We start from the raw sequence: 25,701 nt of genomic DNA on the forward strand, positions 1-25,701 counted from the left end.
GCATATGGCTTCGACCACAACTGGATAAGATGGATAATGGCCCTGGTTACTACAGCTAATTTTTTGATCCTGCTTAATGGTTCTCCATCCAAAACCTTTAGGCCCTCGAGAGGCCTCCAACAAGGAGATCGACTCTCCTCCTTCCTCTTTATTCTTATGATGGAAAGATTAGGCAGAGCCATCAAATATGACAACATAGAAGGACGAATCCAGGGTCTCAAACTCACCCCGAATGGGGATGCCTAGACTCATCAGCAATTTGTGGATGACACTACGCTGCAGGGCACATCCACAGTCAAGGAAGCTAAAGCGTTCAAGAAAATCCTAAACGACTTTGCTATGGCCGCTGGTACAGAGGTAAGCCTCACCAAATCCAAAATTTTCTTTTTTAATACTGACATTGTTGTTCAAAGAAACCTCTCCAGAATTCTAGGCTTTCAAAGAGATCAGCTACCATCCAAATATCTGGGAATACCTCTCATGGATAAACCTCTAAGAAGGGAAGTTTGGGAGCTAGTGACTAACAGATTGTAGGATAAAATCAGGAAATGGACAAGCAAATCTTTGAATTTAGCTGGACGACTAGTGCTTACAAAGGCTATCCTACAAACTATTCCCACCTTCATGTTCTTAGCTTTTCTTGCTCCAAAAGGAGTTTTGCAACTGATCAGACATATTCAAAGAGATTTTCTTTGGGGAAAGGGGGAAGAGAAAAATAAATGGGTTCTAGTAGCTTGGGAAAAGCTATGTAAACTTAAGAACCGTGGGGGTCTGGGACTTCAGGACCCTGAAACCCTTAGCAAAGTCCTGGGGGCAAAACTTTGGTGGAGATGGTTAAAGGAGTCGGCAAACTGTTGAAGCCTCGAAAATCGCTGCAACAACATGGGGGAGACCACCCGGTCCGAACCTTGGTTAGCAGCTCCTTTTCCGTTTGGAATGGTGGTTCCAACTGGTTCAACTAGGTCCAGTTACCTTCTCTCAATTTCCAATGGCTTTAAAATATGACTTTCATTTGCCAATGGAAAAGAGACATCAAATCGTCCTTCTTGCTGATCAGGTAAGAAAGGGATCCTTAAGCTAATTTAGGGCTCAACCAATCCACTACTAAAGTTTGCCTCTTTGGGAAGAGGACTTAAAAAATGTAAAATTTACTCTAAATGCAAACTTGTTCTAAGATGCAAGCAAAAGAAACTATCCTAATCCTATCTCAATTAGGCAGATATAGATCTAACCTAACCAAGAGCAGGTATTTAAAATATTGAGATTGAAATGTGTCGTTTATAATGAATATCAAGTTAATGAAGTAGTTCAATTAACCGACATTATGGATAGCAAACACATCCTGTTGAGACCCTTTAACTGAAATAATCAATCAACAACATTCAGGAAGTAGTTCACAAAATGGTATTGATCATTTAATCAGTAACTTGAATAATTAAACAATAATATGCGGAAGAAGTTCACAACATATCACTATCTATTCATCCAATATTAAAAGACAGATTTATGAGTAAATAGTTACTCAGAAATCAGAATTCAGCTCATAAGAGCAGAGATAAATAACAACAAAAGCAGAAGCAAATTACCCATACCGACAAAAGTGCACAAATATGTAAGCAAATTGACACCATTCCTGTTATCATAAAATAAAACCAGCATTTAAAACAATAGTATTCGAAATACCAGTTTATTAAATCCATTTCTCCAGCTCCGGTCTCTAATAGTCCTTTACAATGCCTGGGCTTCTGCTTTCAAAAGCAAAGCTACAATAGTGCAAACTCTATTCATTATACATAACTCAAGATGTAAAAGAAAAACCTCAATAATCTCCAGATCTGAGATTCCACTCCTCCCACCTACAACTCTAAATCCCTATTACAAAAGTGCTTTTAGAATTCCAGAATTGCAGAGGAGAGCAGCCCCTATTCCATTCTACAATCAGCTATTTATAATTTTTTGCAAAGGAATTCTTGAGATGAAAGTTTGTTGAAGAGAAATATGTTCAATCCAATTTTATTTGCTCCAAATTTCCATCTTTAATTGCTGGAGCATTCTCATTGATTGAGATCTTTTTCTCCATATATCTTCTACTGTTTTCCTGCAAAAATAAGTCAAAATGAATTAAAATGTAACAATAAAATCAAAATACCATTTCTGGCAGTAAAACAAATCCAATCAAATTCTATTTAAATAAATGATTGAAAATAAAATATAAGCTCTCTATTGATGCTTGGGATGGTTTAATTGGCCAAAGATATCATTGATGAGCAAAACTGCCATTAGAAAAGGCTTAGACAAATAAAAATGCAGAAAATAATTCAGAAAATTAATTTTGTTTTTAGAAATTTGGAGCTTGATCTTCTGCATGATTTTTGACTCAATTAATGACCAAATCTATTAATGAAACCTCCTCAGAAATGTTCTCCTTGATTTTATCTTTCCAATGAGCCATCCTGGGCCTTATTTGGCCAAGTAAAACTCAATCTATGGGCCTCCAAAGTAGATGAGTCAGATCTAATATAAATCTGGAAATTCTGTTGCTGGACTAAAAATCAAACTTTTAATTAAAAATCTAATCCTAAATTAGAATTCTAATTATTTAATAATTAATTCTAATTTAATCATTAATTATGAACTAAACTAATTAATTAATAAACTATATATTAATTAATATTAATCTGATTTAACTAACCTATTAAATATTTATAAACTAATTAATATTAATATAAATAATTTTTAATTTTTAATTTAATTATATATTATATATTAATTAATTTAATTATAATATATTAAATATTAAATATTTTAAACTATTAAAAACAAACTAACCCACCACTATCCTATTTCGCTCACGTATGAGTGAAAGTAAAAAAAAAAAACAAATGTATTATAACCTTTAAACAAAACAAATGCAAAGTTCGTTAAAAGAAATAAGCCATCGCACATAGCAAGAAATACACCATCGCAAATTTTGGAATGTCCACATATAAAATTTGCGATGCGATAAATTTTGCAGTGTAGGAATGTGGAATTAGTATGGAGTCACGGGAGTTATAAGGAGTTAAAAATAAAAGTCAATGTTTGACTTATAGCATTGGATAAATGGTTGAGTCGGGTTGTATCAATTGAGGACCCCGATGCGATGGAGCGATCGCATTGAGATTTAAATACATGTTCTTTTTTTTTAAACTTTGGTTAATGTTTGAAGAGCCATCGCGTATCGGGGAATGAAGGTCATCGGGTTTTTTAAGATGCGCATGTTATTAAAATTGTGATGATTGCGATATGCGGTGTAATTTTTTGTTTTTTATTTATTATATATAATATATATAATATATATATATATATTAAATTTTATTTTAATTAAATTAATCATATTAATTTAATTAATTCAAAATTTAATATTAAATATCAATTTTTTATTTTTGGTTTTATTTTAATGAAATTAGTTATGAAATTTTCTAAACTACAACCACTCCGAAAAATAAATAAAAAGAATAAAAATAACATTTTTAACCCAGACTAGATAAATGATGGGACTTCAAAGGAGTACCATTTTCAAACCAGTTGACCAAATAAGGCGAAACAAGCGTCAATAGGAAGCTTATAAAAAATTGATTCTAACAAAACAATCAAAACAAGAATCCAAAAAAAATGAAAAATTAACAATCGTGTAGGATAATCAAATAAAATAAAAATCCTAAAAAAGTGTTTAGCCAAAATTTTTATAGAAAGGGTTCCCTTTATTTGAAGTGAAGACATCAATAATGGGGGGTTGTGTTTTTACCACAACACAACCCCATGGGCCACGCTCTGGAAACAAAAGTATGCAAACAATTGGCAAGAAAGGGATCATATTCGGATGTCTGAACACATTAAAGGCTCCCACATTTGGAACAGGGCTTGGGAAAATAGAGCCATAGTTCAAAAGCACAGTTTCTAGGAGATCAGAGATGGAAACCTAGCATGGTTTTGGGAGGATAACTGGAAATAGGAACCTAACTTGTGTAGAGAAGAATTAGCCAATCTTAAGGATGACACGGATAATAAAGGGTTACTCAGGGTAAGGGATTTCTAGGATCAAACAAGAGACAATGATAAATGGAGAACATGGAAGAACCTTGGATACAGTGAAGAAAACCCTTTGAAATCTCAAGAAGAAACTCTTGCAGGCATCTTGGATCAGAGAAAGATATTGACATCTACATTTTCTGACCAACTAAGATGGGGAAGAAACAATGAAGGCAACTTGAACCTCAAAGAAAGCAAAAGAATTTCCATTGGGCTTGACTTTCCAAACCCTGATAAATTATGGAAGGACCTATGGCAAAACTCGCACTGTATGAAAATTAAACTATTCATGTGGTTGGTGCATCACAAAAAATTCTAACTTGGGAGAATCTTCGGAAAAGAGGTCTTGTTGGTCTATCTAGATGCCAGTTGTGTGGTCTACAAGAAAAAACGATGGATCATCTACTCAACATCTTCTCATTCACATCTACCTTGTGGAATTAGGTAGCCTCAATCTTCAGGCAAACTGATCAGGACGAATCCAGCATTACTAGCACTTTAAAGAATTAGTGGAAAGATTTCTCAGTAAATGAAATAGTCAACAAAGCATGGACTTTTATCCCTAGTTTCTTGATCTGGGATGTCTGGAAAGAACGCAATAACAGGATTTTCAAGGACAAAATTGGTTCGACACAAAGCATCATAGATCTCACTAAAAAACAGCTCAAAGAAACTGTAAGCACCTGTCTTAAGTAGCCCCTCGAAAACCCTCCTCTAAACAAGGATGCACATATACTTGTGCATTTGGGTCTCCAGTTGATGATCCCCCAAGGCACAAGCAAGAACACAAGCTATATAACAACGGGCAAGGACTTCTGGCAACCTCCTCCACATGGTTTTTTGAAATTCAATATAGATGGAACCTCTAAAGGAAACCCTAGAGTGGCATTTGGGAAATGCCACTAACAATATGGCAGAACTCATGGCCTTAGATCAGTGCCTAGAAATATTGATTGAGTCAAACTTACACAATGTTATTGTAGAAACGGACTCTGAACTGATAATTAACTCGGTCAAGAAGATATGCAATGGTACAGCACTAGAGAAAGTGTCAAAGCACTGGTGGTTATTGCAGGTTTATCAACGCATCCAATCCCACCTAAGAGCCCTAAGAACACTCCAATTTTTTCACGTTCGCATAACAGCTAACAAATTAGCGGATCGGCTGGCGAATGAAGGAGTATTACGTTCTAGGAGCAATAGAAGATGTGCCTGGATGAGGATGCCTTTAGGGAAATTACGTGAGGACTGCCACAGGCAGGCTATCGAAGACAGGGAGCACTTTGAAAGAATGAGAACTGAATAGAGCAAAGACCAATGATAATAGCAGATAGTGGATCAATCATAGGGCAGAAGAGAGTGATAAAATGCGGGCAGATTGGAAGGATGCTAACCAAAGATTCCTCTGAAATCCCTCCTATGTATTTCGGGCGTAAAATTGCATGAAGGCTAATCTCCCAAATGGACCCGAACTATTATAAACTGGTGGCCTACTTAGTTTTCGAGTCCGTGAGATATGGTAAAAAGTGTGCAAGTTAGCGAGATCTAGTCAGAAATCATTAATCCCTGAGATTTCGGGCGGAAAGATGCACGAGGATTAATTCCCAAAATGGATCCGAAAAGTTAATGTGTGGTGGCTTATAAAACTTTTGGGTCCGTATGACAGGTTAAAAAGTGGGCTTGTTGGAGAGATCACTGTGGTAAGCCCCCATCCAATGGATTTCGGGCAGAGAAAACAATCGATGGTTAATTCGTTAATCAGACCCGAAATTGTTTAGAATAGTGGCATAGTTTCTTTTCGGGTCCGCCAAAAAAGTTAAGGTACAAGCAAGGTTTGGGCCCAAAATCATTCAGGATCGTTAGATCTCCATGGGCAAGATCGTATGGTCTTCAAGTATTAACAATGTAAACTTTGAAACGGAAACCGATACTGTTACCCGTTTCGTAGAGATAGCTAAAAAGTGACCTGATTTTGAAAATGGGTGATGCAGAACACACATGTTTTTTTAGAGCATAGTTTTTGGCACTTTAGTTTTTTTTATGTACATCACGTTTTAGAATGGTAGTGATTTTCATGCTGATTTAAAAAGTGAGCATTCTGCATCACACTCCTTTTTTAAAAGCCCTGTTTTTGGCTTTAAATTTTTTAATGTATAAAATGTAAATAATTATTTAGTAAATTTGATAATTTTTGAAGTGGTCGTTTTCTTCACATTTTCTTGTTTTTTATTATAATTTTAAATTTTTTTCGTGAGGTTTTTACTGTTTTGCATTTTTAAATTAGAAGGTCGATATTTAGACTTTTCGATATTCTACATATTTATACATCCTTAATTAATTTTTCAATCGACATGAAATAATTGTTTCTAAAAAACAATATTTTTTAACAATGGACATAAAAATAACAATTTTTAACATAAATATAACTAAAAAACTACACATTTTGATCATTTTTTGTTAGAATTGACATGTCAAAATCACAATTTTTATACGATAATTTTAACTAAAAATGGTTAAATAATAGCTTTTCCTATGAATTTCATGTCAAAAAAATAATAAAAATCACATTTTTTTCAAAAAATAATGATTAACTTAAAAATCAATGCAAAAATCACATATTACCAATATTGAACGTATAACAACCCTAATTGAGTGTTTATTCTTCTCATAAAATGTCAAAGTCAAAACATTGCAAAGCTTGATTTACAAGTATAACTTAAATTTAATCAACAATGTCACGTAATCCAAACTCTTCGTCCTCTAGAGTTTCATTATTGTCCTCTTCCACAATATTTTCTGTTTCATTTTGCTCATTTTCCTCTTCTAATGGGTCTTTGATGTCTACGAAACTCCCAATGTATGTCTTTCCAAACATTCCATGTAATGGTGGTTGGGGTTCCTTTGCCTTTTTTGCCACACGTGATTCACTAAAGTCCCTTTTCTTCAACCCAATTTCTTGCATTGCATCTGGAAGAAATTGAAGAACATTAATTCTTTGCTGAATGAAATTGCATTGTACTGGAACTTTTTCAATTGCAATGCAATTTCTTCCTTTTTGAAGACAACATGCTAGTGTTGTACCTAATTATCAAGCACAAAAGAAATAATGAACTAAATTAGTACAATGACATATTAATTAAAAAAATAACATTGAAATTCAATTCCATATAATAAAACTTACCTGAGCCAGAAAATAAATCCAAAACCCAATCTCCTTCATTTGAACAAATGTCTATAAGATAGTTAATCAATAATTGTGGTTTTTGATAAATGTTAACTATCTCTCATTTTGCTTCTTTGTCTTTATATGTTAGTTTTCTCACAACAGCATCATAACTCAATATTTGGCTATGACTCTTTCTGTCTACCCGATTAAAAATCATAGACATATGGCTATCATCTTTTGCCCAACTATCAATGTGAATGAATTCACAATCATTTATAAATTGTTGATCTTCATTGTGAAGAAGATTTGACTTTTCCCTGTAACATGAAATAGTAAAAGTTAAATTAACTTGTACATAAATAAATTTTTCAACATTAATCAAATATACATTTTAAACGTCTTACCATGTAAGCTGCATCCTTGTTTGTTTTCCCCTTGAAGCTTGACAATATCATTGCCAATTGTGTGTCTGAATGAAATGTCACAAATCTCCATAATGGTGATGACGTGACTTCTACAAATCCCGCAACCACTTTACTAAAAGCTTGATAAGTATAAAGGTCACTATCATAGTCAATGTTTGGAATATTAAAACCATGGGGAATATCTGCAATGACTAGGGCATAATCCCTTTTAGGTATGAGTTTAGCAATGTCTTCACAGTCGCCTTGTATTACTTGATATTGAATAGTGTCTAGTCCATTCCAAATGAAATGATTAAGAGTTGGATCAAGTTGAATATCCTTAATACGTTGCTTCATCAGTCTTTCGATCTTTATTTTTTCGATAAAGGTTTTGAAACTATCTGGCACTCCATTATCATCCTTCCTCATCTTTTATAAAATAAACAAATATATGTGTAAGTTATAAATTAAAAATAGTACACAGGTGAATAAAAATGAATGTATAAATCAAGATACCTTTTTAAATGCAAGATAAAAAGTTTTTAATGTTGATGTAGAACTTGAATCTGGATAGTTGCGTACGACATCATCCCAAATATCTTCATTCAACAATCTAACCATTTGTTCTTGAATTTTCATGTAACCTTTATGACTGCATAGATAAAGTAACAAAAAGTTAATATAATGATATGTATAACAAATACTACCAAGAACATGTTTTATTTAAAATATAATTATAATCTAGAAATAAATAAAAATATTTCAAGAAACTTACTTTTGAAATTCTTCAAACATTTCCTCCAATGATAATTCCCCTGACCTCACACGAGATAATATTGTTTTGACAATTTTTTCATCTTTCACTCCTTGCATCGCCCTCCAAGGTGTGATAGTCATATCGTCTAGAAGATGCTTCATTTCAGGAGCTAATTTACTGTTGCCACATATGAATGGCTTAGACTTTTTGACCTTCTGGTTTTTAATAGCAATGTCTTCCCACATGCCAAAAATCTCATCAATCAACCTCCAAACATCTCCAGTTCTAAATGCCAATTGGAAAATGTTATCAACACCTCTGAATAAATCACTATGTTTGCTGCTCTTTCCACCTTTTGAATTGGTTTTCTCTTCAATTTGATATCATATTTCCATACAACATTCCTTTCGGAACTCTGCAGTAACTTTTGTCCTATCCCCACCACATTTTTCTTCAAATTCACTATGAATAAATCTAACCCTTTAGATGAAAGTCATAGACATCCTATATTCATTATCTGAATTATGATCCCATGCCACTAACTTTGCTTCTGTATCAGATAAACCAGCGTAAATGATACATTTCATTGTTTCAAAACGTGGGTTATTAGGATATTCCTCCATCAATTGTCTTTGAGCTTCTACAGAATGGTTCCCCCCAAGCACATAATAATTGTATTCAAAACATTTTGACTTATCAAATGCTTCTTTATTGGGAACTTGAAGTGGATCAACAAGAAGCACATAACTAACCACATGAGCATATGGATTGTACCTCATCAATGTCTTCAAGTTGTGAACATGCAGATGATGTGGCTTTCTAACTTGATATTGACATTGTCCTTCACTTGCTTTATAGGTTTGCCTGACATTAAGCTGAAATGTGCGACCACCATCAATTAAGTTTCTCTTTGTCAAATACTCTCGAATGGCATTTTGTTTTGTTTTGATAATGCCATTTTCTAAATCAGCTCCTGGTGTAATGATTTCTCTGCTTTCTTTTGAAGTTTCACTAGGTTCTTGACTGCTAGTAATGACTGCTTCAAAATCATCAACTCTACTTTTCTTGGTCATAACATTCCCACCAAAGTTATTCTTGGGCATTGTTACTTTTGGATTTTTATGGCTCTTCTCAGTTCCAATGTCATCTTCAGTAATGACAACATATGTTTCATCGTCAATTTCAACTTCATCGTTCTCAAAAGTAACTTGTTTACCTTGCTAGATTTATCCACCAGAGACCTTTTTTTCTAATTCTTTGGATGTAGTTTTGTAGCATTATCAATTACTTCATTTTGCCTATTTTCCATATTTTCTTATGACACTGAGTAAAAATTGCTGACAACTTTCATGATATCATTCTCAATGAAATGAATGCCTCCCAACCTAATTGAACAACTTTCAACGAAATTCTGCCAAACAAAATATCATATGTCAATAAAAAACAAAGTTAAAAAATATAGTGAGACACTTTCAAAAACGCAAAATACAAATATAAATAATAATACTTACGATGTTTTGTGTCATCTCATTTACGATTTGACTACACAACTTTGTAGATACCTCTCTCGTGTCATACAATGAATATGATAATTGGTATTTAACCCTTTCATGTGACTTGGGAGCTTTTGTAAGTACGTAAACAACTTCAGTGTCCGGTACCGAACACATATCTACGACTCTTCCCATCACCTCAAAAATTCCATTATCATTCGGTATATCGATATATAGATATATATTCACATTTGCGCTTTCTCTTTCTTTCACATACCACATTCTTGATGGAAATTTCACCTCTTTCGAATTCTTCCAGTCTGAAATCATCTTCTTATCACTTGAAGCACTTGAAAGATTTGTAGTCATGAGCTCAGGTGGAGTTCGTTCACCAATGTTTCTTTTAGATGCACCTTTATGAGTCTTTGGTCCAGAAAGATTCACTGAAATTCTCTTTGATGCCATTTTTCTCAAAAATAGAAACACATAAATCAGTAATTATTAAAAACATATTAACTTAAATTAACAACGAAAATATATCATAAATTTTAATCAACAATCGCCCCACCCACCGCCCCTCATATTCCAAAAGGACATGCATTAACATTCCAGTGTAAAAAAGTAAATCACGAATAAAACATTTTGCTCAGGCGCCCTCACCCACCCCCCCCCCCCCGCACGGCATGGGCGCCCTCACCCACCCACCCCCCCCAAGCATCCCAACCCCACCACCCTGGCGGCCCGGGCGCCCTCACCCACCCCACCGCCCGGGCGCCCTGGCCCAACCCCCACAACCCTCTCCGGCCCGGGCGCCCTCACCCGCCCACCCGCCCCAACTCTCTCCCTACTCCGCGCCCGCCCCACCCACCCGCCCGCCCGCCCGCCCGACCGACCGATCCAGGCACCCTCACCCACCCCTCCGGGCGCCCTCACCCGCCCGCCCGCCCCAACTCTCTCCCTACTCCGCCCCCGCCCCACCCGCCCGCCCGCCCGACCGACCGATCCAGGCACCCTCACCCACCCCTCCGGGCGCCCTCCCTACCTCTCCCCCGACCCGCGCACCCCCTCACCCGCCCACTCCAACCCTCCTGGCGCCCCACCCCTCCGGGCACCCTCGCCCGCCCGCCTGCCCCACCCCTCCGGGCGCCCTCACCCGGCCCCCCGCCCGGCGCCCTCACCCACCCGCCCGCCTCACCCGGACCCCCCTCCACCCGGGCTCCCTACCTCTCCCCACACCCGCCCACCCTGCACCCCCTCACCTGCCCGCTCCAACCCTCCCGGCGCCCTCGCCCGCCCCCCCCGCCCGACGCCCTCACCCACCCGCCTGCCTCACCCGAACCCCCCTCCGCTCGGGCTCCCTACCGCACCCCCTCACCCGCCCGCGCCCTCGCCTGGCACCCTGCCTGTCGGGCGAGGGCGCGGGCGGCCCGGGTGGCGCTTGCACGAGGGCGCCCCCCCTCGTGCAGGCGCCACCCAGGTCGCCCGCGCCCTCGCCCGACAATATGTCGACGAAATAGAATCTAATTTTTGGGAATATTCTGGAAAAATCCCATTGATTTCGAGTCAGATATTCAATAATGAAAACGATTTCCCAATAATAGAAACTCTACATCCATTATGTGGCATAGGGGTTACGTCACGTACAAAACTTAATAGTATCCCACTTCTACGAATGGTTCGTAATGCTGTATCTCTCCCTCGACCAGGGCCACTTATCATAACTTCTACTCGTTCCATACCCCGATCCATTAATACACGAATAAAATTTTCTGCTGCAGTCTGGGCAGCAAATGGTGTACCTCTCCTTGTACCTTTGAATTCACGGGTCATCCAAATCAATTGTTGTCAATTTTGATTCGGATGATCCAGAGGAATCATCATTGACTATGCAATAAAAACTTTTCGAATGACCGGTGGAGATAGATTTAGCTAAAGAAAAAGCTTTTATTGCGGCCCAATATGCTTTTCCCTTCCGAACATTTTTACGAATTTTTTTTGTTGATCTAGAAGTACGCTTTTTTTGAACTGCCATAAGGAACAATGGGGTTAATTCATATATTGTGATGTGAAAGACATCTTATGTATTTCATTTATTCATTTCTCTCGTAGATAGATAACTCTACATATTCTTTATCTAAATATACTGCAAATTGAATCAATCCATTCTCTCGACAAAAACGTTAAAATAATAATGGAATCTACCAATTTAAATTGAAAGGTCAATTTTCATGATATATTTTCATATATTTTATATGGTATATTCATATAACGATTGATCTTCAAATTGATATCTTTCTCATCATTTTCCGAATGAGTTTCGCTCGGGAATCGCCCTGCTTGCTGGGCGAGGGCGCGGGTGGCCCGGGTGGCCCCTGCACTAGGGCGCCCCCCCTCTTGCAGGCGCCACCCCGGCCGCCCGCGCCCTCGCCCGGCAGGCAGGCGATTCCGGGAATCACCCTGCCTGTCGTGCGAGGGCGCGAGCGACCCGAGTGGCGCCTGCATGAGGGGGGGCGCCCCCCCCCCCGTGCAGGCGCCACCCGGGCCGCCCGCGCCCTCGCCTGGCAGGCAGGGCGATTCCCGGAATTGCCCTGCCTGCCGGGCGAGGGCGCGGGCGGCCCGGGTGGCGCCTGCATAAGGGCGCCCCCCCGCGTGCAAGCGCCACCCAAGCCGCCCGCGCCCTCGCCCGGCAGGCAGGGCGATTGATTCACCCTGCCTGCCAGGCGAGGGCGCGGGCGTCCCAGGTGGCGCCTGCACGAGGATGCCCCCCCTCGTACAGGCACCACCCGGGCCGTCCGCGCCCTCGCCCGGCAGGCAAGGCGATTCCGGCGCCCTCGCCCGGCAGGCAAGGCGATTCCGGCGCCCTCGCCCGGCAGGCAGGGTGATTCCAGTGGGAATCGCCCTACTTGTTATAGACATTTTTGTGCCTTACAGCATGAAGCATGAAATGTCCATAATCTAAGGGATCCAAAGTCCCTAAACATATTGTTCCTACCCCTAGAGGAACAAGGTCAGCAAACCACAGCACTAAATAACAGTTCTCCACCTGAAAACACTCAAAAACAAGGCAATTCTGGATCATGTCAACTGCTCCACTGAGCATCTGCGCTGAATGTCAACTGCTCCACTGTCTACCTGCGCTGAATGTAAACTGCAAAGAAGGCTACCTGCACTGGGCGAGTTGGGACATGTGGCACAGTCATTCCTCAAGGTGTCAATGCCCAGGAAGCTTCCAAAATGACACTTGGATCAAGGAATTCGACTGGTGATGAGTAAGAGGGTTTAGATCTCCAAGTGGAAGCAAGAACCTCCAAGTGGACTCAAGAACTGAAGAATAACTGAAGTGGGAGAGGACACTAGTCAGCTCTCAAGCTGACTCATCCTTTCTCCAAAACTCTTATATATAGATCTCTCTCATGAGGTCTAGGAGGCTGGAATCTTGTGAATGTAAGGAAGTGCTGTTGGTTTGAGTTTAGAACTATTGGGTGATTTGCTTTGAAGGAGGTGAAGAGGAGATTTCTTTCTGCTGGGAAGGTGATGCTGGATTGGGCCTCTTATGGTTGTATCACTTCCTGAACTTTACTTCTTCCATTAATAAAGCATTTGAGGTTCTTCTATATGCATGTATCTCAATGATGTATTGTTATGCTTGTATATTTGATTTATTCTAATCCTTGAATCAATTATGAATGTATGCTTCTTGTAGTTTCTCTCTCTTGCCATTTTGCAGGATCTTGGTGTAGCTGGGCCAGTGAAAGAGCAAGGAGCTGAGAGCAAGCAGCAAGGAGAGAAGATTGGATCAATCATTAGCGGAAGACATCGGTTAGTGGATCTCTTTCTCCCCTATTTTACTTTCATAAAGAAGAAATCTTAGATAGCTTTGCTTCGATTGTCGCTGAGGTACTATCACCCTTAGAGTGGGATAGGGTCATTCCGTATTGGATACTTTTCCCAACAACAAATTGGCGACTCCACTGGGGATCGTATCTTGTTGGTTGTTTGTGTTTTTTGCTATTCATTTCCTAAACACAGGGAGTACCGAATCGAACTGCATTTGGATCTTTCAAATGCAAAGTAGAGGGCAGCTACTCTAGCTCAGTTTCTGGGCATGTTTATGATTTGAAGAGCTGATCCACAAGGACTCTGAATAGCTCTTAGTGATAGCTTTTCATCCTCCTTTTCATCCTTTAGTGTGTACTTGATTGATATCTTTTGATTTGGCCAAAAACTGTGAATTTTTTAGCAATCTGTAACCCGGAAACTGAGAAAAACGAGAGTTTCTCTCTTCATTGCAGGCACTGTGAAGGCAGTCTTCATTTCATCGCAGGTCCCAAAGGGGCTACCTGCGCTGAATGTCAAACTGACAGTGTACTACCTGCGCTGAACCAGTTTTGCCTTGTGCTACTGGGGTTCTCTGCTTCCTATTGCCCTGTTTTCATCCTTGTTTTTGCAGCCTGTTATCAGTCAATGTACCTATCTGAAACCACCTTTCTTTGCCACTATTCCGCCTCGGTTGTATAAAGAAACTGTATTTGTTCTTTGTGTATTTCTTATATCATTTGCAGTTTCCCGTAACGAAAGTGAACTAGTCTTGCTGTGGCCTCTTAGATCTAGACCTGTGATAAGTGTCGTATTGATCTTAAGAGTTAGTTTGTTTGCAGTTCATAGCTGATTGAGCTTTTGCTTTCGTCATATGGTTTGAATTTATGTATTTCTAGTGTTGAAACAAGTAAATCTTAAGGTGTCTTTTGATTTTGGACAAAAGCTTGTTTGCTTTCACTTGAAATTGAATTCAAAGTTATACAACAGCTTTCTTTTTGTAATACATCAACATTAAGAAAGAGAAAAGAAATACCTGCATTGTGCATGTGCATTTTGACAGCTTGCATGTTGATTTAGGAAAAAGTGCATTAGTGTGTGCTCTATGATCTGTGTGAAAAGATGATGTCTTTCTTTTCCCTCAGTAGTTAAGATTTTCAAAGTTGAAAGATTGAAAAGCTTGCTTATCATCTTAGACTGCATTTAGGAAGTTGTATTATACATCTCGTGGTGATCCATAAAGGCAAACTGCTAAACAAGATCAACTTAAAATGAATTGAATTTACATAACAACGCTTTGAAACATAACGCAAACACATAGAGGTCTAAGCTAGAAACGTGTTCCGGCGTCGTTAAACGTGATATCTTAGCGTTGAGTGGTTGGGTGATTCCTCCACTGTGAAGCGATAAGTATCAATACGGACTTGTGCTCCCACGTACCGTCGCGTATATATTGGGAGACCCCTATAGGAACAAAGCCTTTATCCATAGGAAGCCGTGTCGGCCGCCCTACTGATCGCAATGCAGTGAACACAGCATTCACGAAGATCGACCACCCGTACCGTAAAACGTATTCTGTGGTTTTGCGAAAAGTTTGGCACACCCTCTGCCTAGATCTCCAGAGCAGTTTCTTTTGGCCTTTTTCAAACTCTATAACTGAAAAAGTCCATCCGAGCATTTGTCACTTCGGGCTCGTTAAAACATCGAAGGAGTCTAGAGTCATCTTTAGCTTTTTCTCGACTCTTAAAAACTGAAAAAGCAAGTTGTGTCTAAAGCGTCGTTATAAAATTTATTTTAAACGGAACATAATCACCTCCTATTCCTGCGTTGATCTATAGGTTGAGAGCATGGAACGCCCTAACCAAGGAATTCCACATGATGGAAATCCTAGTCCTTTCTCCTCTTGGGGAGAAGTTGGTGCGCCCCACATGGCCACATTGTTGCTTCCAGGACTGACAATTGGCCTGCCAATTTGGTTATTCTCAACCAATGTAGTTCAGAACACCATGGTTCCTGAACAGTCGAGTCAACAGTTAGATCAGTCTAGAGCTGCCCACCAGCCTTCTACTTCCTATAACTCTTCATCCAATCCTTCATCTTCGCAAGGTAGAGCCGGCAAAAGCCAAGCTCCCATGGAGAAGAAGGAGAAGAAGAAGAGAGAGAAGAAGAAGAAGGAGCCTAAGGCGACTGGGGGCAAGCAAAAGACATCTGACAAAAATCCACACACAGCACAGACCGGGCCTAAATCGCCATGTGTCATATGTAGAGGAGACCACTTCCATAGAGATTGTCCCTGTATTCCCCGGATACTAAGGGACTGGTCCCCTCGTTTGCACAATTCGGGAGCATCAACCTCTGATAGCCATGTTGAATGCTTACCGTCAACCAGCGAAAGTGAAGGTTCAAGACAAAGAGGGGGAGCAAGATCCCCCTACAGACTGTGTGAAGGCGATAACGCCATCCACCGTTGTCCCTTCTTAGACGAAGCGAAGAGAGTTTTGGAAGATCGTCCGGTTTCACCGTTAAGACTTCCTCCTGGATACAAAAAACTCGTGCCAAGTCCTTCGTTGGTTGAGAATACAGCTGGCCCGCTCAAGTGGTCAGCTGAAGCGTCAGTCATTGAAAATGAACCTACTGAATCCAGACCGGACGAAAGTCCAAAGGTCGAAACGGCAGTTGACCCGGTTCTCCCTTCAGAAGTTTCATCTTCAAATGACACCGTCACTGAAGATTCATCTTCAAATGACACCCTCACTGAAGAGAATAAGGATGACACCATCCAGATTCTTTTCATCAACACAGACTCTGACGAGCATCAGGGCAATGCGCCCATTCTTTTATCGCAGGAAGGAACATCGTCAGGGTCATATCCGGCCGTGTATTCGGTCCCACCACCAAGCAACCTGGTTGTGTCCTTTGATTGGAACCAACTAGGCAGACCCCGGTTGCCAGCCAGTATACCGTTCAGAATCATGGTCCAAATTTACAGAATGGTAATGGCTGGCACTATCATCGATGAAGGGGCATCTGTGAGTATCCTTTCCTCTATTGCTTGGAAAGCACTGGGTTCCCCGGCGCTTTTGCCTGAGATAAGAAATCTCTCGGGTTTCGATAAAGGAACCAGTCGACCATTAGGGATCCTCCCCAATGTGCCTATTACATTGAAAGGGAAGACCGTTCAAATGAACGTGATGGTCGTTCAAGGACCCTTGGATTATAACCTACTCCTTGGACGAGACTATATATATTGCATGGGAGCAATAGTCTCCTCACTCTTTAGAGTAATGTGTTTTCCACACGAAGGAAGGATGGTCAAGCTCGTAGACCAACTTTCATTTCCGGGATCACGCATCGCAAATAGTCACATACCAACCCTGAATGGTCTATTCAATCAAGAAATGTCTCCACCCCCAGTCCTTCTTCCCGATGAGTGCGAGTGATTCAGAAAGATGGGACTGGAACCCAGGGGGCATGCATCCTGGTCTGCTTTGGGCAGAGAAAACCTTGGGTATAAGATAGAATTACCGCGAGAGAATATGACTAGTCCGTACCCCGTCCATAGAGGAAGAGGGGTTGTTCTAGAATAGGATTCTTTTGTCAAGGTTACGTGTCTGACAAAGGTCATTCACCCTTGTCTATTTCGGTAGACAGTGCCGAGGAAATGTTTTGTTTGAAAGATTAACGAAACAATCTTTGGGTAACCAGAAAGAGGCAAGCCTCCCTCAATAACACAAATGTTTTGTCTTTGAGTAGTGTTCTTCTCTTGTCGCAAGTAGCTGCTCTCTTGTCGCAAGTAGCTGTTCTCTTGCGATCTTGCGAAAGATCTGTTAAAAGTTGGGCTGACGAGAAGACAAGTATCGCGTAAGACCCGTTAAAAATAACGAGAAGACAAGTATCGTTAACATTAGACTGGCAAGACGACAAGTAGCTGTGAACACCCAAAGAAAAACAGAGGTGGGAAGGAGGAGGGGCAGCCTTGAAATTGTATTTTATACCTGGGGGCATGCAAACCTTTTGGAGTGCAAGCAAAGAGCGGTTATTTATCTTTTTTTGGGATTAACCGTTTCCGAACTTGCATAAAGAAAGGATATGGAGTAAAGCTCAGTGAGATGAAACTCCTTAAAAAATAGAGATCTCACAGGGGACATTTCTTATCTTATGACTGGTATTTCGAGCAGTTTTAGCATAAAGTTCATGCTCGTTAAAAAATAAACGCAAGATCCGAGCAGTTTTAACGCGGTCTTCATGCTCGTTAAAAAATAAATAAAAGCAGTGAGCAATGTTTCCCCCAGAGTTTAAGCTCATTTTTAAATAAAAAATGAACCTATCCCGGTAAATAACCGCTATGATCGTAAATTTATCAGCCATAAAAGCCTTGGTCGTGTTTTGCACCTGCCACCTCCACCGTCATTTGGCCGATCGTTCACCTCCATATGATTGTTTACCCATTTTGAGGAACAGTTGCGAAGAGTGATTTCACCTAGCCATCCTTGTGACACTGCCGTGATTGGAAAATTCCAACCTGTACCTGGAATCAGTTGCTATCCCTGTTTATCACTCGTTCCTCAAAAGACGAGTCTTCTTTGAGCTCTTTTCAACTGACTCATAAAATATGAAAAGTTTGCCGAGTTTTGGCCTTCCAGCTCGTTAAAGTGACCGGAAGAGCTATCCCTCCTCTAGATTTTAATCTTTTTGGACCTGAGGGATTATTGCACAAAAAGGTCGAGCACTTGTTTTATTCGGCTCGTTAAAGTTATCGAAAATTCATCCCTTCTGTATTGTTTTATACTTTTTCGGACTTAAGGGATTAGATGACGAAAAATGAATTTTGGAGTTAACTTTCTGTACCTTTTCAGACTCTCTAAAAATGAAAAGGACCGAGTTTTCCTTGTCGTTAGACTCGTTAAAATGATTAAATAGCGACAAACTTGTCTTTAGACGAGAACGAGTTTCCCTATCGCTAGGCTCGTTAAAACATAGCGATGGGCTTGCCCGAAGGGCAGGTTATAGAACAAGCATATGTTATCCTCCTCAAGCTTGACAAAAATAAAGAGGTATTGGTCAGAAATGACTGGGGAAAAATTGGGAGAACCTCAAAGCTGTAATGGTAGCAAGTCGCTCTTGAACATGACACTTTTCCTCCGTATCACATCGGGTTGGGTTGTTTCATTCACCGGTCTCATCACCATGGTCTCGCCAAACCATCCACATTTGGGGTAATGCTACCGATCCATCGCATCAGTGTCGTTATATGTTCAAGAGATGTTGTTCAGAAAGAGTCAACCGTGTCCCATCCACTGCCATACATTATCCTTCATCCATCCATGATCGCCACCCTGAATCATACGTCACAGATTCTTTTCACCTCCATTAAAATCATTAGCTTCGTTCCGTGTCACTGATGTGGGATTCATTAAGGCCCTCCTTTGACGGATCGCTTCTTGTCGACTTCAGCTCATTATCCAAGAAGTTGATCTAGGAACACCCCCCTCAGTACTTTGAAGCTTGCATGCCTCAATGGCAAGTTTCTCACTTCCGGCGACAGGTATACATCAATGACCTTCGACCAGAAGATTTTGCGTGGTGTTCGACGCCAAGTCCTGTATTCACACCACGTGAATTGTACTGCAGTACCTTGAGGGTCATTATCATTATCGGTGATTCCTCTCGCGCTTGTTAACGGTTTACATCATTGACCGGTAATCAAGCGATGTCTTTCCATGTTCGACTTGAGCGCAATTCTCACATGGATCGACTTGTACTTAGAGTGAAGATCGAACGAGTTTGAAGACCCCGGATCTAGTTTCATCCATCCGGGTTGCGATATATATTCAGGAAATATAAAGACATTTGACATGTACATCATTGCGGCAGATGATCATCCGACTCAAAGGATGATAATTTTCACCAAAATTATCAGTCTACCATCAGACGATCGTCTGTTCTATGTACCAAAATGAATTTATAAAGCTGAGCATGGGAATGCCCGCCTCAGCTAGATCATGAAAGCAGAATGAAAAATAATGTATTGTATTGTATTTTATTACAGGTCACCTCTCAGCGATTGAATGAACTTCGAATCCTCCTGATAAAGCATTTCACCTGATAAACGACCTCATACTTTAGGGGGCAAGTGTTATAGACATTTTTGTGCCTTACAGCATGAAGCATGAAATGTCCATAATCTAAGGGATCCAAAGTCCCTAAACATATTGTTCCTACCCCTAGAGGAACAAGGTCAGCAAACCACAGCACTGAATAACAGTTCTCCACCTGAAAACACTCAAAAACAAGGCAATTCTGGATCATGTCAACTGCTCCACTGAGCATCTGCGCTGAATGTCAACTGCTCCACTGTCTACCTGCGCTGAATGTCAACTGCAAAGAAGGCTACCTGCGCTGGGCGAGTTGGGACATGTGGCACAGTCATTCCTCAAGGGGTCAATGCCCAGGAAGCTTCCAAAATGACACTTGGATCAAGGAATTCGACTAGTGATGAGTAAGAGGGTTTAGATCTCCAAGTGGAAGCAAGAACCTCCAAGTGGACTCAAGAACTGAAGAATAACTGAAGTGGGAGAGGACACTAGTCAGCTCTCAAGCTGACTCATCCTTTCTCCAAAACTCCTATATATAGATCTCTCTCATGAGGTCTAGGAGGCTGGAATCTTGTGAATGTAAGGAAGTGTTGTTGGTTTGAGTTTAGAACTATTGGGTGATTTGCTTTGAAGGAGGTGAAGAGGAGATTTCTTTCTGCTGGGAAGGTGATGCTGGATTGGGCCTCTTATGGTTGTATCACTTCCTGAACTTTACTTCTTCCATTAATAAAGCATTTGAGGTTCTTCTATATGCATGTATCTCAATGATGTATTGTTATGCTTGTATATTTGATTTATTCTAATCCTTGAATCAATTATGAATGTATGCTTCTTGTAGTTTCTCTCTCTTGCCATTTTGCAGGATCTTGGTGTAGCTGGGCCAGTGAAAGAGCAAGGAGCTGAGAGCAAGCAGCAAGGAGAGAAGATTGGATCAATCATTAGCGGAAGACATCGGTTAGTGGATCTCTTTCTCCCCTATTTTACTTTCATAAAGAAGAAATCTTAGATAACTTTGCTTCGATTGTTGCTGAGGTACTATCACCCTTAGAGTGGGATAGGGTCATTCCGTATTGGATACTTTTCCCAACAACACTGCCTGCCAGGCGAGGGCGCGGGCAGCCCGGGTGGTGCCTGCACGCCTGCCGGGCGAGGGCGCGAGCGGCCCGGGTGGCGCCTGCACGAGGGCCCCCCCCTCGTGCAGGCGCCACACGGGCTGCCCGCGCCCTCGCCCGGCAGGCAGGGCGAGGGCGCGGGCGGCCCGGGTGGCGCCTACACGAGGGCGCCCCCCCTCGTGCAGGCGCCATCCGGGCCGCCCGCGCCCTCGCCCGCAGGCAGGTCGATTCCGGCCCGGGTGGCGCCTGCACGAGGGCGCCCCTCGTGCAGGTGCCACCCAGGCCGCCCGCACCCTCGCCCAGCAGGCAGGACGATTCCCCTCATGCAGGGGCCACCTGGGCCGCCCGCGCCCTTGCCCGGCAGGCAGGGCGATTCCCCTCGTGCAAGCGCCACCCGGGCCGCCGCGCCCTCACCCGGCAGGCACGGCGATTCCCGGAATCGCCCTGCCTGTCGGGCGAGGGCGAGGGTGGCACCTACACGAGGGGGGGCGCCCTCGTGCAGTCGCCACCCGGGCCGCCCGCGCCCTCGCCCAGCAGGCAGGGCGATTCCTGACGCCCCCCCTTGTGCAGGCGCCACCCGAGCCACCCGCGCCCTCGCCTGACAGGCAGGGCGATTCCCGGAATCGCCCTGCCTGTCGGGCGAGGGCGCGGGCGGCCCGGGTGGCACCTGCACGCGGGCGCTGGAATCGCCCTGCGCGGGCGGCCCGAGTGGCGCCTGCACGCGGGGGGGCCCCCCCTTGTGCAGGCGCCACTCGGGCCGCCCGCGCCCTCGCCCGGCAGCAGGGTGATTCCCGAAATTGCCCTGCCTGCCGGGCGAGGGCGCGGGCGGCCCAGGTGACGCCTGCACACGGGCGCCGGAATCGCCCTGCCTGCCGGGCGAGGGAGCGAGCGGCCCAGGTGGCGCCTGCACGCGGGCGCCCCCCCTCGTGCAGGCGCCCCCCCCTGCAGGCGCCACCCGGGCCGCCCGCGCCCTCGCTCGGCAGGCAGGGCGACCCTGCCTGTCACCCCCCTACACTTGCGCTAGTCTTCCAACCACTTATAGCGAGGTGCGGCACCACTGAACGCTTTCTTTTCACCAATACTCACCTTCGTGGACTACGCCTAATTCACTTGTCCTTACTTAGTTTGTGTTTCGCAACCAAGTAAAATGCAATTATCCTTTATACTTAGTGAAGCCCATACTCATTCATTATCCGTAGCAATTATAACAAGACCATCAACAATTGCAACAAGTATAAAGGGGAGGGGCAACTCCCAAACAAGTGTGCCTGACAATATATTATATTCAGTCTTTCTCCAATAATACAATACAAGTAATGCTTGGCAAGCTCCAAGCCAATACTTAGAATAATTTACAACATAGGCAACCCGCCTTTACAATACATGTGCACCCTTGCACGAAGAGTAGTGCTCACCTGGGTCACTTAATCCTCCTCACCAAGTCCTGCACAAATCTGCACATCCACTACACCTCGGGCACACCTTGCCCACTCTTCGACCGTCTCAAGATCACCTCAAGAACACCTTCAAGTGCACCCTCAAGAGGAGCGCATGAGATATGTGCAGACTCCTCTTATTTCTGCGCACTATTCACTTGTCTTCTTGATCTATGCATAGAAGAGATGTGAAGTCTTGTTGTTCAAATGAGCCTCAAGGCTCCCATATATATACACTACATAGCGTGGGTTTACATGGGGTGTGAAACCCCTTGGCCAACCCCCAAAACCACTCATCATGCGCCTTTAAGCCTTGCATACAAGTTGGCCTTAATTCGCTCTTCATCGCATATATATGTATGGCGTTCAACACTTAGTCGCATAAGTGTTTTTCCTTTCGTCACATGTTTTGTCACATTTCTTCCGCAGCTCGTCGCACGCCCGTGTCGCCGCGCCCGCCCGTCGTGCAGCCCGTGACCACTTGTGCGCCTGCGCCCGCCCGTACACCCACGCCCCCACCCGCGCGCCCATCGATCGCCCGTGCACTCGCGTGTCTATCGACTCAGTCAGCGCCCAACCGCGCCCGCACTCGGGTAGAACTCGAGGACCTTACACTACCTGTCGGGCGAGGGCGCGGGCGGCCCGGGTGCGCCTACACGAGCCCCGCTCATGGGGCTGAGGGAGGGTGGGTGAGGCCGAGGGCGGAGGGTGGGTGAGGCGGGCGAGCGGAGGCGAGTGAGGCGGGCGGGTGGGGCTGAGGGAGGGTGGGTAGGGCGGGCGGACGGGCGATGGCGGGTAATGGCGCCTGGGCCGGGCGGGGGGTGAGGGCGCCCGAGGGTGGGTGGGGCGGGCGGGTGAGGACGCCCGGGCCAGGCGGGCGGGTGGGTGAGGGCGCCCGCGGGTGAGTGGGGCGGGCGGGCGGGTGAGGGCGCCCGCGGGTGGGTGGGGCAGGCGGGTTAGGGCCCCTGGGCTGGGCAGGCGGGTCAGGGCGCCCGCGGGTGGGTGGGGCGGGCTGGTCAGGGCGCCCGTGCCGGGCGGGCGGGCGAGTGAGGGCGACCAGGGGTGGGTGGGGTGTGCGGGTGAGGGCGCTCAGGGGTGGGTGGCCCGCCCGCAGGGGTGAGGCGCCCGGGTGAGGTCGCCGGGAGGGGTCGGGCGGGCGGGTGAGGGCGCCCGGTCCGGGCGAGTGGGTGAGGGGGGCGTGGGTGGGTCGCCCGGAGGGGTGGAGCGGGCGGGTTAGGGCGCCCGGGCCGGGCCGGGCGAGCGGGTGAGGGGGGACGGGGTGGGTGGGCCGGGCGGGTGAGGGGGCCCGGGCCGGGCAGGCGGGTGAGGGGGGGTTGTTAGGGCGCCCGGAGGGGCTGGGCGGGCGGGTGAGGGGGGGCGCTGTTAAGGCGCCCGGAGGGGCCGGGCGGGCGGGTGGGCGAGGGGGGTGGGGCGCACCCACGGGTGTTAAGAAAATGAGGTTGACCGGGCCCACCATGCTCACGATTTTTCATTCAATTAATTTAATATAAAAGTTTTCAAGAAAAAAAAATTAACTTACCTTTTAATTGCGAGAATTCTTTGTTGATTATATTGTTGATAGCGATTTAGCTGCTCCACAAATTCACGACTCTTTCAACAATTTTCAGAAAGTCTGGATGTGATGTTAGTAATAGTGATAATGAAATTTTAATATGTAAGTGAAGTTACAAGGATGTTTTACTGTACGGTTAATATGGGATAATTTGTTTTACAATATTATAAAGTGAATATTATAGATTTGTTTTACAACGGGTTGAATGTGGGATAATTTGTTTTAAAATATTATAAAGTGAATATTGTAGTATTGGAAAGCGAATATTATATGGTTTAACTATTATAATAATTAATGTAGAAGTTGTAGTGTACAATTTTAATTATGATTTCATAAAAAAAATTAGTTTACATTTTCCAATAAATTATAGAACAAAGTAATAAAGGTAAATAAATTTAATAGACTTTTTGGAGGGAAATATTTTCGCGAAAATTTTTGGAGGGAAATATTTTCGCGAAATTTTTTGGAGGGAAAATTTTTGGAGGGAAAATTTCATTCTTTAAGCTATATAATATCTTTAGGAGACTCTCCATTTGTATCATTCAACATCTTCTATTTGAAAGGGATGGATTGTTCTGATAGTGAAGTTTCGATTTATACACCATCAACTTCTTCATCGCGTAACAACTCTATTCATATTGATGAACATAGCGGGAATTCTTCCACTATGAATAGAAAGTCACTTCTTCCACTTAGTCCTGATTCTAAGGACTATGAGAGCAGCACTGATGAAAGAGGGGATGGAGAATTTCAAATAAATAAAGAGTCACAGATTCCACTTAGTCCTACTTCTAAGGACTATGAAAGCCGCAGTGATGAAGAGCATGATGGTGAAGTTCAAAAGAACGCAGTGTCACAATGTCCACTTAGTCCTAATTCTGAGGACTATGAGAGCAACAGTTTTGAAGAGCATGATGGTGAAGTTCAAAAGAATGGAGGGTCACGGTGTCCACTTAGTCCTAATTCTGAGGACTATGAGAGCAGCAATTTTGACGAGCATGATGGTGAAGTTCAAAAGAATGGAGTGTCACAGTGTCCACTTAGTCCTAATTTCGAGGACTATGAGAGCAGCAGTTTTGAAGAGCATAATGGTGAAGTTCAAAAGAAGGGAGTGTCACGGTGTCCACTTAGTCCTAATTCTGAGGACTATGAGAGCAGCAGTTTTGAATAGCATAATGGTGAAGTTCAAAAGAAGGGAGTGTCACGGTGTCCACTTAGTCCCAATTCTGAGGACTATGAGAGCAGCAGTTTTGAAGCGCATGATGGCAAATTTCAAAAGAATGGAGTGTCACGGTGTCCACTTAGTCCTAATTCTGAAGACTATGAGACCAGCAGTGATGAAAAGCATGATGTTGATTTTCAAAAGTATGGAGTGTCAAAGTGTCCACTTAGTCCTAATTCTAAGGACTATGAGAGCAGTAGTGATGAAAAGCATGATGTTGATTTTCAAAAGTATGGAGTGTCACGGTGTCCAGTTAGTCCAAATTCTAAGGACTATGAGAGCAGCAGTGATGAAGAGTGGGATGATGAATCTCAAAAGATTGGAGTACCACAGTGTCCACTTAGTCCTAATTCTGCGGACTATGAGAGCAATAGTTATGAAGAGCGTGATGATGAATTTCAAAATAATAGAGTGTCACTGTGTCCTCTTAGTCCTAATTCTGCGAACTATGAGAGCAGCAGTGATGAAGGACAGGATGATGCACTTAGTCCTAATTCTAATGAGTATAAAGGTAGCAGTGACAAAGGACGGGATGTAGCATCTTCAATAAGTAAAC

The 25,701-nt window shown here is 43.3% G+C and overlaps 1 protein-coding gene across 1 annotated transcript in view; it reads right to left on the reverse strand.

Annotated features, from left to right (window-relative positions):
• Positions 1-1,613: 1,613 nt before the first annotated feature.
• 5-FCL (5-formyltetrahydrofolate cycloligase) overlaps positions 1,614-25,701 on the reverse strand; it is a 186,300-nt gene continuing 162,212 nt past the window's right edge. The window contains exon 8 of the mRNA XM_089448731.1: positions 1,614-2,098. Within this exon, the coding sequence (XP_089304857.1) occupies positions 2,088-2,098 (11 nt within the window). The 3' untranslated portion in view covers positions 1,614-2,087. The remainder of the gene's footprint in view (positions 2,099-25,701) is intronic.

This window comes from Pinus tabuliformis, chromosome X, assembly GCF_031772625.1.
Source record: "Pinus tabuliformis cultivar Carrire ecotype Pingquan chromosome X, CPIR1, whole genome shotgun sequence".
Taxonomy (NCBI): domain Eukaryota; kingdom Viridiplantae; phylum Streptophyta; class Pinopsida; order Pinales; family Pinaceae; genus Pinus; species Pinus tabuliformis.